The sequence below is a fragment of the Bemisia tabaci genome, chromosome 3 (genome assembly GCF_918797505.1).
Source record: "Bemisia tabaci chromosome 3, PGI_BMITA_v3".
NCBI lineage: Eukaryota > Metazoa > Arthropoda > Insecta > Hemiptera > Aleyrodidae > Bemisia > Bemisia tabaci.
This window is the reverse complement of record NC_092795.1, coordinates 19,026,854-19,041,504: the sequence shown is the minus strand read 5'-3', so window position 1 is coordinate 19,041,504 and position 14,651 is coordinate 19,026,854. Positions and strand designations below refer to the sequence as shown.

Here is a 14,651-nt window from a genome sequence, read left to right as displayed (position 1 = left end):
GGCCGGCTACAGAACAAGTCTGGATTCCCTAATTGAGTCTTACGAGACGATTTGGAATACCAGGCTGCGCGGAGCCGGCTTCAGAGCGAGTCTGGGTTTGAAAAAAAAGGAAACGCGAGAATTTTGAATCTTAAACGTAAACGAAAAAGAAACTCATGAACGGAAGATTTAAACTAATTTAGATGAACATGGAGAAACTGATACTTACGCTATTGAAAAAGAAGAAAAGATCAAGAGTTACGAATTTTGCCGAGAAAAACACTGATGAAATAAGAAATCTAGCTTGAAGAGCTTTACTACGTTACAATTTACCTAAAGCTTGAAGAGCTTTGTAGAAACTTAATACTAAGACGCGGATCTGAATCGCTACTGGAATACCAGTAGGGCACACTGCTGGAATACCAGCAGGAACCTAACAAACGAAAATAAAAAAAGATAGCAAGAAACCTATAAGAAACACTACTGGACTCCAGTAGGAAATCTAAACGTCACTGGACACCAGTGAGATGGCGAAAGAAAAGCGAAGGAAACATGAAAAGCACCGCTGGAATACCAGTGGGAGAAGATCGGCAAACGTAGGCGAAGATTAGTCGGCCACACGGGGACCCTACTTGGAGCTGTTTCGGCTCGATATTCGCGAGATCAAACAATAAACTAAAACCTGAACTTCTTAACGAAACAAAATGAAAATCTGAGTGAACTAAAAGTAACTGTATGGTATCCTCCTTAGGATACAAAAGTAAAAATAAAACTTTCCCGAGCCTTTTCCTGGAAAGGCGGGATCAAAAAGGACGGCATGGCTTACAAGACCCGCGCGCCATCTAGCGGATTGGCGCGGTACTAGCCTTTTGCCGGTCGAGCGCGGAGGGAAGGAGTGCGCTGGCCGACGCGGCGGTCACGGTGGCTGCTCGCACGCGTTGCAACGAAAAAGGATGAAAATAAAAATCAGTCCCTGACTGAACAGCCATCTTGGCTTTTGGGACACCCTCTTTGACCGGGGGGGGGGGGGTTTGGTTGGTGGGGTGTTATGACTTTATATATAATGTGGGTGACCAAAGTGACATTGGAATTGATACCTAACTTGCCTAATCACTTATAATTTCAAAAAATGCACCCTCCTGCCTTTTAGATTTGGCCACCATCTTGGATTTAGGGTACCCCCTTCGACCAGGAGGCATTTATGACTACATATAAAATTTACGAAAAAAGGTACATCAGAATTGATATTTCAGGTGTCTGATCAAGTAAAACTTTAAAAAATACACCTTGCTGTATTTCAAATTCGGCCGCCATCTTGGATTTGGGGCACTGTTGTGGATTAGAGGGCTTTTATGACTTCACATTTGAAATCGACGACCAAATTTACATCAGAATTGATACCTCACTTGCCTAATAACGTAAAATTTTTAAAAAAAATGCACCCTTCTGCCTTTCAAATTTAGTCGCCATCTTTGATTTGGGGCTTTTTCGTTGACCGGGGGGCTATTATGACTTCTTATATGAAATTCTGAATCCTTATATGGAATTTTGGACCAAAATTTCATAAGAATTGATATCTCACTTGCGTAATCACGTAAAAATTTACAAAATGCACCCTCCTGCCTTTCAAAGTCAGATATATTGAATCCGGGGCAGTATCTTTGACTGTGGAGGGGGGGGGGGTGGCTGTTCTGACTTCATACATTAAATCTACCACCAAAATGACCCAGAAAATGATACCTCACATGCCACTCTTTATTGACCACAAATATTCTTTAGTTTTTTCCTGCCCCCCCCCCCCTCCCACAAAAAAATAAGTTTCCCCTGGAACTTCAAATATACACCCCTTTTTCTTTTTCTTCTTTTCCCCCATTCCTTCCACCCTAATTCTGTGTAGTCACAAAGTTTTTGGATTTTGACCTTTTTCATATTCATTTAAAAAAAAATTTTGCTTATGTTTGAAATTTCAATTTTGATTTTTTTTTATATTTATTTTCATCTTGACTGCCGTTCTCCACTCGCTGGAACCCCCCCCCCCCTCCCCTCCTAAACCTGACCCAAAAATGATATATGTGATAATCGATATTACTAAAATTAGAAAGTTGAAATCATACATACATACAAATGTACTCTATGTACTAAAATCCAATGTGGTCAGCAAAGTGGTATGACAGTTATACCACCGCACAATGACAAACCTGGAACGTCAGTGTGCGGTGGTATGACAGTTCTACCACTTTTCCTACCCCTACAGAATTTTTCAGAAGGGATGAAAAAAAATTTTGAAGCGTTTTTTGTGCTTATCTTTATCATTAAATTTGAACCATAACATTTTTTTTAAAAAAATTGAACTGAATGAAAGTTTAATTCGGTTATTTAGTTTTACTGCACTTGCATGAATTTGTCGATATCGGAATATCGTGCCAAGACCTATTGAGATTAGAATTTTACTATACCTGTAAACCTACGTTTCTGCCAAAGACAAATCTGATGTGGCATTTTAGCGATGAAATCGTGCTAATTTCAGCGATAAATTCGCAAAAGAAACCCCTACCCATCTAAAAAGACGATTAAGGTTCGATAATAAAATAATCAATGAAACATAGATTTGCTTTGATAATGAACAATAACATTCGAAATCATGTTTTACGCAAAATAGCATTCTAGAAAAGCTAATCAAACTGCTCATTTCAAAGGGTGACAGTAATTTCATTGTAAATATGGATGTAATAGTACCTTTCATCATCTATTCAAAGACTCCTGTATTTTTTCCTAATTTTGTTTATTTAATTTTTATTCAGAATGGAGGAGCTTCACAGAAAAAGACTTGAAAATCACCAAAGACGACCTTCCAGGTTTGAAGTGACTCCTGCGCCAGACATTCTTCGAATGAAACAAATTTCGACCGATGAATTACCCAGTTTGTCATCCACACAAGCAAGCACGGATAATTTGAATCAGGTAAATCTCGCTATCACCTGAAATATTTATAGTTTTTCCTGAACCCTAGGTAAAAAGCTATTGGACGGTGAAACTTCAAAAATGCCTTTTTCAGTTGCGGTGTTTCGAAATCTCCGCTCCTATTTTATTTTTTAAAAGGAAACCGAACCAACATTATGGTTTGAAGTTTTCGCAGAATATTTTTTAACAAGGAGAAGAACCATTGAAGCTTTTGAAAAATGACGCACAGTTATTTTCCATGTAAAAACTAAAGTATGCCAGGAAATTTGCAACGCGGCATACCGAGATACGTATTTCTGTAGTTTCACAATAGTATTGCTCTATGATTGACGCAGCTCTCTGGCGGTGCATAGTCCCAAAAATCTCAACTTTTGTATTCTAAAGTAAGGTACTTTTCAGAGGTGTCTATCGTTGAGAGGTGTAAAATTTGGACATACATAAATGTTGAGGATGTACGCTGAGGGTTATAGATATAGTAATATTTAATAATCTTTTTTTCCAGCCCCAATTTCATCCAGTGTACGGCTGTCAACCGAGGAAGTCCATCCTCAAGAAAACGAATTCATTCACTTTAAGGAACTACAGTCCTAGTCTAATAAGCCCTGTTGTCACACCGTACACAACAGTGACCGGAGCTGAAAGCAGGTATGCATTAAGATTTTCAAAATAATTCAGTGTCTGATGGAATTTCTATTCGCTTAAATTAAATGTCTAGAAACAAATGTAATTATTTGATGGATTTATTAAATAGTAGTTCATCTACATTCTAGATAATCTATCAGCAGAAAATCAAATTTTGATCATAGTTTTCCCGAGCAACAGTTGAATTGAGGATATTTTGCAACAGCGGAACGCCTAATATCTTCCTCTAGGAATTCTGAACTCTCTCATATGCATCCTTCGGGAGAATCCCAACCGGAATACTTTTCTTACCGCTCGGAAATTTCGCCGCGGTGTTTTTTTATGACACGAAGTAATACCATCTGCCTAGCCTCTGACTCTCAATGAGGGTTATGCAAAGTTTTGATCCAGGTCTCACATGGGAATTTCAGAGCAGGATCAGAGAAAAAACCGCCTCTGCGCACATTCAAAGTTTTATCACGATGGCATTATACAAGGAATATCATTCCTACGTGCTTCCGCCGATTTTTATCTCTCGCTGCTTATCTGTGACCTGCTTTATGTTGTTTCAGAATTAGGCTAGCCTTTGAGGCCATTTTCCACAAATCAGCAAAACTTCAGGATGTGAATCCTGACCCAGAATTGGGAGCTGAGAGACACCCTAGCGATAGTTCTATCAGTCAAAACCCTCCAATGAGTCCTAGTATTTTAAAGAAAGTTCAGTTGGTAAGTAATAGTCCTAGTATTTTAAAGAAAGTTCAGTTGGTAAGTAATAGTCCACTTCTTTTGTTTACATCTATATTTTGATTTTTTTTCCCTTCCCATTCTTATAAATATTTTTCAAATATCATCAAACTTTAAAGTTGCCGATGAACCGCTAGATGGCCAAAAAATAACCAAGAACCATAAAATATGATAAATAGACAACGAAAACTGGTGAGTTTTGCCTACTCGAAAATTATGCAACAGTCTCAACTATTACCTTGCTTAGGTGTGAGATTTTGTCATTATGATAAAAATAAATCTATCATTCAACTTTTTTCACAAACACATACTCTGAAACATATTTTACTCGTAATTACTGCAACTTCAATTTTTTTCTTAAAAAAAAAAAAAAAAAACTCTGTGAACTTCTTTTTATCCACAATATTCTTCAACTCTTTCCCGTTCTTAAAGAAAAAGATGTGTTCCTCACCACAAAAAGCATGGGAGCGAGGGGAACTCTGTACTGCTACCCAGGCCCGCCACATCCCATCTCGGGCCCTGGTACCAATTTTCTGGCCCGGGCTCCTAGCACGGGGGGGGGGGGGGGGGGTCCGGGGGGCCTCCCCCGGGAAAATTTTTGAAATTTTAAATCTATTTGGACGCATTATGAAGCTCTTATGATGGAGATTTTCCATCAATTTCTGCAGAATAATTACGCTTTTTCGTTTACTTTCAGCACCAAAAACTTTCGAATTGTTGCATTCAAAACATCTGTAAATTTTTTTTTGAGGGGGCAGATGATAATTTTCAATTCTATGGGGAGCCGGGCCCCCCTGGATTCCCCTTTCGTATGTCTATGGCAAGGGAGTTAAGCCATTGAAGTCGAGGATGCCCAGAAAGGAGCCTCTTAGCATCCGACAACGGAAGAAAATGAAACACAGTTACTAAAAATATCATTCTACATATACTCAAAATCTTGAAAATCTCTAAAAAAGTAAGAAAAATTTTATAGTGCCCTAGCGTGTTTTTGAAACTTTATTCACCTTTTGCGGAATTTTTAGGGTAATTTTTTCATTTTTCCCTACGAGACAAGGGTTACACATGAATTCGTAGTGGTTTGTCACCTGCGTCACGGGCCCCTCCAGGGCCCGGGCCCCGGTACCAAGGACCCAGTATCCCCCCCCCCCCCCTTGTGGCGGGCCTGCTGCTACCACGTCACTTTAGCCAGCATTACGTTTGCTAACATCAGTTTTTTTCTTTTTCTTTTTTTTTCAGCCAAGGGAGAGGGTGATCGACATGTCTCCAGAGGACCAAAAGCAGTGGGAGGAGGAAGAGATGAGGCAGCTTGTCAATTTTAGCGACTGCCATATCGACCCCGCACCATTTCAGTTGGTCGAGAAAACTTCTCTCCTCAAAGTCCATTCCATATTTTCACTCATAGGTATCAATCAAGCGTACGTAACGGCCATTGGTCAGCTGGTCGGAGTTGTCGGAATGAAAGAGGTAAATTTCAGTTTTCTTATTCTTTATTGCGATCATTATTTTACCGATACAAAATATGAGAATTTGAAAGATACATTGAAATGTAGTGTGCAACGAGGACGCAGCGTTGATCGTAGCAAAGGCTGGGTGCAACTACTACCGCCCATACAGACGGCGTGTTTCATACCTCGAAAATTGAAGGCGAATCGACCAATTTTTCACTTGCTTTCCCACAGAATCGTCGCGCGCGACATTGATAGGAACGCCGCACAATGGACCGAATCAATGGTAAAGGTCAAACATGAATGTTTTGACGAAAATCGCAAATATAGTTATTTATTTCGTCGAATTTTCAACTTTAAGGGGTGGTTCTTGTAGAAAGTTTTACGAGGAAACCAGTGGAATCATTAACAAGTTTTACGAGGAAACCAATGGAATCATTAATAAGATCTCAAAGTTTTGTGAAAATAGAGTTATGAGCTTTTATAGTTTCCAATTGTCCGACCTCTCCCATTGACTCGATCCACTGTTCGGGCGTCATTGTACGACCTTTCTTGTTCTAAGCATAACCATTTTGCATATCCAAATAATTGAAGGCGCACTTGGATTCTTCTAACTCTGCTAGAGCAACGCGCGGATACAACATTGATTGCACAGACTAAAGGCTACACGCGACTATTCTTGCTCGATGTGCGCTGTGCGTTGCGTTTAAAAAATGAAGGTGTACTTACAATTAGATGTCCATTAGCCTCTGGACTTTAAGAGCCATTAGCCTTTATAAGATATCTTGAAAATTAGGTTGGAAAATTTACGGTGGCGCTGAGTCTGAAACTGTGGATCAAATTTGGCCTGATAGGTTTTGACGCAGTTTTAATTGAGTAAATTAGTCAAAAATTACATTTTTGACCGCGCTTCCTTAAAAATTGAATGAAAAACACCGAAATTCCCTATTCCCATACCGTAAATATATCGTAAGAATTATGCCAATAGACAAAACAGACTCTCTCCTGTCACTTGCTTTTCCTCTTACTACAGTTGGAAGAAATTAAAATTATTATGTATATGAGGAAGTAAATCACAGTGAAACAGTCTATATGTTGTCGCCAAGTCCAACAATCAGTTTTTACTTTCGATGAATGATTTTCATATTTGTTTGAATTGTCTTGAAGACTTTAATAATTTAATTTATTGTTTCAGTTGCGCAAAGCGATCGAGGACTCAAATTCTGGCGCTTTCCCCCACCAACAAAATCAGCAGCAACAAAGACAATCAGTAACCGAAGCATTACTGAATCCAGCAGATCTCAAATCGAACAACAATGAAAATAATATTCCATCTTGTAAACCCATCAATTAAACGTGATTTTTCTAGTCGTATTTGTGCGTTCTTTTTATTCAAAATTCCTCAGAATCCGCGTTTTATTTCAAAACTTTGCCACGCAGTTTTATTAATTCCCAGCGACAGGGAGTAAAGGGAAAAGATAATTTACGTACTATAAATGTGGTATTAAGTCACAATAACTGTCTCATGGTTATGTTAATATAAAAAAAATTCTCTAGTTTGTTAATTAAGTATATTAAAATTACTGGTGGTTAATTATTAGAGGCATATGAACATTTCGAGTAAGGCGCATTTGAGGGGTATTGCAACCATTATTTCTTTGTCGTAAAATTGAAAACATTATTTGACACAATCCTGTGCTGAAAATCTGCACACGAAAATCTGCACGTTAAATGCACATGACGGGATATCCCAAACCAGTGTAAGATTGGAAAAATTGTCCATACTTAAAATGAAATGCACTGACATGAAATTTGAAAAATGCACTTATAATGGTCCGTGTTAAGGACAACAGTTCATCGAACTTACGCTCTCTAGCAAAAGATAATGGTGGACACCTATAGGTAGTTTTATTCGGTCGAAAACGAAATTATTTTAATTAAAGGTCATTAAATGAACATAATTTAATCACACTTATTGTGCAGTAAAAAATTCCTTTGAAATTTTTTGATGAAGGCCGACGCTAAAATAAAAACTTATTGTTTACCTCGAGTTAAGCCATTTATCTGTAGATCTAGTCAGAGGCAGTAAAACAATTTTATGCATTCAAGTGATAGGTGCATTTTTTAATGATTTTTATGGAAAGAATCTGGTGTCATTGACTGAGAGTCAGCACTTACAATGAGCTGACTGGTTCTCTCTCCGAGGACCGAAAATATTCAAGAAAGTGCGATCCTGATTGAAAAAGTTCAAGAACTTAACATAGGTTTTTCATTTTGCAGAGCTTATTGCGTAACATAAATTAAGTAGATATTCATAATGAAGACAATTAGTCATTCATAAAACCAAAAACTAAAACCACATACAAAATCGATCTCGTATATACTATTGTCAGCTCCCGACGCGTCAAAAAATAAGTTTTTGGCTCCAGGGTACAATTGAAAGTAAACTATTTCATTTTGTGGCGCGGCCAGAAATTTTTAAGAAAGCACAAGTTCAACATATTATCTTTTTGGCAAGATTCGTAAGATTCCTCCAGTCAAGAGCGGCTCGTACAAACGGCTTGAAACCTCAAACTAGTGAATGTTTCCCTCGTAAATAGCGAAATCCAGTGTTTTGTCAAATGAGATGGTCTAACAAATGTTGAAGATTTACACATCCTTGCATGCTTTTTGATGAAAAAAAAATATCTCAGTTTCATAAAATTCTTGATGTGAACACAAATCGAATTATGAATTTTCCTTTTTTAATTTTCAATTTATTCAGAGTTGATCATCATGGTCCAGATTGACGCAAAACACTACATCCATCCAGAAAAAATTAAGAAATATGTCTGTTACAAAGTTATGTAATTCGCAGTTTTGACCTCCTTTTGATATAGATATGTTGAAGGCAAGGCAATGTTTTACAAGACACTTATTCGGGACCATTTAAATGAAAGTCAAGCCACTCAGTAAAAATCATTTTTAACAGAAAAACTTCCTAAAATTACAGTATTACTGTTGGAGCTGATGCGAACGAATTATGTAAATCAAAAGGAGTTGTTCAAAGGGATATTCTCCGGAAAAGGTTTAGAAAACTCAGACACCTTTTAGGAACAATTTCAAGTAGTTCTGAAGGAAAATTTTCTTGAAATAAAGTTTCAACTCTGTTAGAAATTTCACGCAGTGATCTTACGAAATTCCTTGAATTTTTCCATGGGAGTAAAGGAGAATTTAGGAGAGACAAACTCTCTTATTCCTCTCGCCCCGCCAGTTCCGCCCATACACGCAAGTGTACTTTTTATGTCGCCAAGCCATTAGCGCCATGCGCCATCAGTGCCGTTAGATTGAAATGTGTCGCATTTTGTTTGACTGATGATTGACTGATGTTACCATTGAGCACTTCTATCGGACATCATAAGATATGCGATTATTCTAGGTTGAACTAACTCAAAAAAATTTGAAAGGTTGCAATTGACGTAATCTCAACATTGTTGATTGATATAGCTTATCATGACGTCAACATCAAACACGGCAAAAAAGAGGTATGGATTATGTTCCAATCGTTGGATTAAATACGAACATTTCCAATTAATTTGGTGGTACCCCAATTTTTGAGTAATGCGCGGTAATACCAAAATTAATTAGAAATGTCCATATCATCCTACAAATTGGATTATAGTGCATATATCACAATTTGGGGGCCGAATTTAAACCGCTGATGGCCATGCATTTTGGACTTAGAACAACTTCGGAAAAAAGTTCACTTCGGATAAAAACTTTTTTCCTGGATCAAGTTGCCTATCGGGTTTTTATCTGTGTGGTCAAATATTAATTGAACTAACTCTGTTGGATGTAAGAAGACGCCGGACAAACGTTTTTGGGCGAAATGGTTCACGGATAAACTTCACTGGACCAACTATGACTTAAAACTCAAAATTCGTCTGATGAAAACAGAGATAAGAACCCTCTAAAGGCCTCTTGGCACCCGTTGGAGACTTCTACTATTGAGGATTCAACACCCCCTTATGGACAATTATAAGGGAGCAGGAGGCATCACCCTTTTTTCGATTGTTGACCTACCGGTGGATGACGATGAGCTCCAAACAAATGAGTAATGATCCAAACTTTGCCATGTTTGAGAAACGAATTACCGAACATGTTGTTCAACATCCACCTATAATAAGTGTGCAACAAGTAAATATTGGAATCCCAAAAGTAAAAACTCCCACCATTGCCTTGATAGCAATGCCCAAGTGCAGGCCCGCCACATTCCATCTCGGGCCCTGATACCAGTTTTAAGGTCCGGGCCCCAAGCACGGAGGGGGGGGGGGGTCCGAGGGGCATCTTCCGAGAAATTTTAGAATTTATACGAATAATCGGACGCATTTTTAAGCTTCCATAAAGAATTTTTCCATCAATTTCTGTGGAATAATTATGTTTTTTTTCTTCTTTCAGCACAAAATACTTGCGAATTGTTGCATTCAAAACATCTAGAAAATTTTTATTTTTTTTTCTTTGGGGGGGGGGGGGGCATATAATACTATTTTCAGTTCTAAAGAGGCCAGGCCCCCCTGGACTCTCCCTTCGTTTGTCTATGGCAAGGGAGTTAAGCCATGAGCCATTGAAGTCGAGGATGCCCAGACTGGAGACCCTTAGCATCTGACGACGGAAGAAAATGAAACGCAGTCACTAAAAATATCCCTCTGTACTGAAAATCTTGAAAATAGATAGAAATTTTCCAAGAAGTATACTTCTTTGAAAATTTAAGAAGAATTCTACAGTGCCTCAGCGTGTTTCTGAAAATCTATTCACCTTTTGCGAAATTTTTAGGGTAAATTTTTCACTTTTTCTTACGAAACAAGGGTTGCATGTGAATTTGTAGTGGTTTTTAACGGGTAACACGGGCCCCCTCCGGGGCCCGGGCCCCGATACCAGGGACCCAGTACCCCCCCCCCCCTTGTGGCGGGCCTGCCCAAGTGGCAGTGATCGCGATAAATATCGATTTTATCGGTTGATTATCGCGATTTTATCGGTGGCAATATATCGAGATATTATCGCATTAGATGCGATATATGGCGATTAAATCGCAACAAATCGCAAATTTTGGTTCGATAAAATCGTGATCAATTTTTGTCGATAAAATCGAGATTCAATCACCATTTATCGCGATTTTTATTTCGAAAATATCGCGATAAATTGTCGTGCAATAAAAGTGCGATTTTATCGCAATTATCCTCGGATAATCGCTCAGATGTTGATGATCCTGGCGATTTTATCGCCGATAAAATCGCAATATATAGCGATTTTTCCGTTGAGAAATGCTACTCGGGTGGATGGGCTCTTTGTCTCTGAGTGGGAAGGTAAGTATTCAATTTCGCTAATCTCTGATCGAGTGTAGAAAATTAGAGTCCCTTTACCTATACTGAGAGTCAAGACAATGTGAATCCATTTCTGATTGGTTCCCGTATTTTAGGCCTTCACAGTGTCACAAACGGGAATAAAGATTACATTGTTGCCGATTGCAAAGATTATAATCTGGAATGGACCAGGGAATTATGGGTTCGGCAAGGAACAAACGGAATGAGAGAAGGAACGGAGAGAGGAATTTGAGAATGAGCCGATCAAAGATCACGAAAAACGTTCAATTTCTGTAATCTTTATTCCCGTTTGTGACTCCATGGGGGGGGGGGGGTGTTGTCTTGACTCTCAGTATAAAGGGACTCTATAGAAAATCGGATTAAAGACGAGATAATCGTTTAAAATGGCGAAAATTTATTTGAAGCACTTGGCATACACTGGTTGAGCGTCGGCGGCATCGGGCGCGTCGTTATTCTTCTCGTCGGGGCAGTTGGCCCAAGGGACCCAGCTCCACCAGGAGTAGGAGCAGTCGCTCGGGGTGGAACCGTCCCTTCCAATCAGGGGCTCGGCCTCGGTGAGCTGACGTTGCTGCGCGGGCTCCAGCTTGGACTTGGCGTAGTTCATGGCGGCCCTCCGAAGCTCGCTCTCCACCGCCGGCGACGTCAGCGCCTCAGCCAGCTCTGCCTTGCTCCGAGGGGTCACCGATCTCTGCAGGGTCTTCGATACCGTCTCGTAGATCAGCGAGTCGGGGTAGCCCTTCGCGTTGATGGCCGCCAGCGCTGAGATGACGTCGCTCGAGATCTGGAGCTGGGAACAGGAACCCGAACGCCGGGTAAGTAGTGGAAAGTGGTTTGTTCGACCGCCCATGAGCAAGTGGACGGTTCTTAACATTGAAAACACTCTGTCTCGGCACTCTGATTCTTTAAGGGTAGAGTACCTATATTGAGAGGGTATGGCCACTGGTGTTACCACCTCTGATTGGCTCAGCCATCTTAGGCTGAATGGAGCCCTTAGGACCCAAAAATGGCGGACGCCATAAATTAATGTAATGTAAAATGACTCGAAATGTAGTTTTCTTTGCTTATCGTAACGAGAGATTTACCCAAATGCAATATTGCGACTTCTTTACATATTTTTAAGGCTGATCGTGTGCAACTTTTGAGAAAAATTATCTTAGATGTAGTAAGGTTGGCAGCAAGTGCGGTTGGTGATAACCGTCAAAAGTTGGAGAGGACCCCCCTTCCATCCACAAAAACCAAAACAAAGCACCGTCATTTTTGGGGTCCGAAGCCTCTCCGGGGCCCAGTGGCCACACTCTCTCAATGTAGGTACTCTACTTAAGGGTCCATTCACGGAAAAAGAAACTTCGTGCGTGGGACCCGAAGTTAGGGTCATATCGATGGCCAAAGTGCGGAACCTTGTATCTCCAAGGTGGTGTTTCAAAATTTCCGCTCCTGTTTTGGTTTTCCGAAGACCATCAAGTCCACCTCATAGCTTGAAATATTTACGGAGATATTCTACCGATATATTCAACAGTGAAGAAAAATCAAGGAAGTTTTCTGTAAATTACCACGATTAGCTTTCCCACGGAAAAAATAAAGAATGGCAGGAAATCTGCAACGTCGCAAACGGAGATACGTGGTTTCGCACCCTGGCCATTGATTTGGATCTCTAAAGTCTTCGGATCGTGCATCCAAAAACTTCAAAGATCCGTATGACCTTAATTTCGAGTTTCTCAAATGAAGTTTATTTTTTCTCCGTGTAAATCGTAGTCTCCTGGACGAAGGGACGTAGCACCATTCCAAGGTTACACAATCGACTCAAACAATTTTTTTTTTTTTTTAGTTTTTACAGGACTCTACCTGTAAAATTTTTGTGTAAATTTTTTTGAATTTTTCCATGAGATCAGAAGAAAAATTAGTAAAATTTTCGGTTAGAAATGCCGTGGTAAAAATGGAATTTACGAGGGTAAATTTAACAACTGTAAAATCTTCCAAATAGACGAGTTAGCAATCCCATGACAGCTTTGTCTAAATAGTTGTCTCTCAGAATTCAAAGGCGCGTAAAAGAACAACTGCTTGGCGATTCTAGAATTGGCCTGTCGCGGGTTGCATATTCATGAATTTGAAGGCTATTTGCGTACTGGTGATACCTGTATCTTCCTCCCTTACGAGGAAGGAGGCATTTGAATATAATGACAGGAAAGAGGGGTTTTATAAGGCCTTCAACAATTAAAGAATCATGAAAAGACTTAATTTAAAAAAATCGTTATGAACATAACAGAAGTATTAATCTCAACCTTAATTTATTCTCAGTTAAATCAGTCTATGTTTTCTGATAACATTGACGCCCATGAAGATGCCATCAGTCCAAGACTCATCGTGGACAATCGATAGACTTGGTAGGTTTTACTTCGATTATTGCAGTAAAGTTCTTCCACCGATAAGCTGCTTAAGCACCCTGAAAAGCAACATTGCCTCAATATTTACAAATATTATAGAGGATATTAGAGCAGAGTTCAGAAAATATTATTTATGAAATTGAAAACAATAATGCGAGGTTGGAGGTCCAAATCAGTAAAAAAACAGTGCGGGTGCTTTATTGTTAGCCTGATTGTTTGTTCCCACGTTTTTCCAATTACTTGTAAATTTCGGGCAACTATCCCTTCCCGTGGTACGGCGGGAGGAACCAATATCCCCTAGCTGCACTCAAGCGGCACATTAGCGACTTCCATTTCGGGCTATAAAGTGCAAACATAGAAAAATCGGAAGACTTACCGTTGATACAAAAAGACTACAGAGTATTAAGCAACATATCATCGTAACTCTTGAATTGAAAAAAAGATTATGATAAAAACAAGAAGAGAACGAATAAATTAACTGCAAGTATGCACTGAGGTCCTCTACAAACTGCACAGGCAAATTTTCCTGACTGTCATATGAAATGTGTGTCTGAGTGCCCGATGGCACACGAAAAATAACCTAAAAAAACCGCTGATAAAGTGAGGTCGGGGAACAATCAGGGTTTTTACATGGGTAATTACATTAGAAAATTAAGATAAGAGAGCCACAGGAATAAGGAGGGAACGGATTCTTCCGGTCGAACTGTTCACCTATCCATAACTGTTTTGTCGAAACGACTTATTTGTCTATCTAGTTGGGCCCAATAAGAATATTCTGATAACACGGTTCAGGGACCATCCGAGAATTTTGACTTACGCTGTTATCGTTGACGGGCCTCACTGGCGTGCCGTTCAGTCCAGTGGAATGCAAAATCGCACCCAATCATATATCCTGGACTACCACACGAGTGAAAATATGGAACAGTCGCATGCGATTTGGCAATTATGTCTAACTGTCTCGGAAGTTATCAGAGGCGGTTTAGTCTTTCAATCGATGGCGGCGTTTTTGGGTTTTTTCTTTTCTCAAGGGAAAGTGGGAGGAGAGGGCGGGCCAGTGATTTGCTATTGAGGTCGGATTGTCTTTCATTTTTTTCTCTTTTCTTTTCTTTTTCCTCCTTTCTTCCTTTCTTTTTAATTAAGTACCCAACATGGGGCGTAAA

General features: G+C 39.5%; 2 protein-coding genes across 5 annotated transcripts in view; one reads left to right on the top strand and one right to left on the bottom strand.

The window, feature by feature from the left end:
- Positions 1–7,124, top strand: part of ClC-a (chloride channel protein 2) — an 81,203-nt gene extending 74,079 nt beyond the window's left edge. For 3 of the 4 annotated variants that reach the window (XM_072297969.1, XM_072297970.1, XM_072297968.1), the window contains 5 exons: positions 2,781–2,940; positions 3,443–3,585; positions 4,134–4,326; positions 5,542–5,769; positions 6,946–7,124. In XM_072297969.1, coding sequence (XP_072154070.1) covers positions 2,781–2,940; positions 3,443–3,585; positions 4,134–4,326; positions 5,542–5,769; positions 6,946–7,104 — 883 coding nt within the window. In that variant the 3' untranslated portion in view covers positions 7,105–7,124. The remainder of the gene's footprint in view (positions 1–2,780; positions 2,941–3,442; positions 3,586–4,133; positions 4,327–5,541; positions 5,770–6,945) is intronic. The other variant, XM_019048543.2, reaches the window with a different exon arrangement.
- A 4,357-nt stretch (positions 7,125–11,481) lies between these two features.
- LOC109035061 (uncharacterized) lies at positions 11,482–14,242 on the bottom strand. Its single transcript, XM_019048535.2, has 2 exons — positions 13,868–14,242; positions 11,482–11,897 (listed from the first exon to the last, which is right to left on the bottom strand). The coding sequence occupies exons 1-2, from the start codon at positions 13,907–13,909 to the stop codon at positions 11,505–11,507; spliced, it is 435 nt and encodes a 144-aa protein (XP_018904080.2). The 5' UTR covers positions 13,910–14,242; the 3' UTR covers positions 11,482–11,504.
- Positions 14,243–14,651: the final 409 nt, after the last annotated feature.

Coding starts and splice junctions, on each gene's coding strand:
- LOC109035061 (XM_019048535.2), bottom strand. CDS start 13,909: ATGATATGTTGCTTAATACTCTGTAGTCTTTTTGTATCAACG. Junction 11,898..13,867: donor GTAGTCTTTTTGTATCAACG/GTAAGTCTTCCG, acceptor TCCTGTTCCCAG/CTCCAGATCTCGAGCGACGT.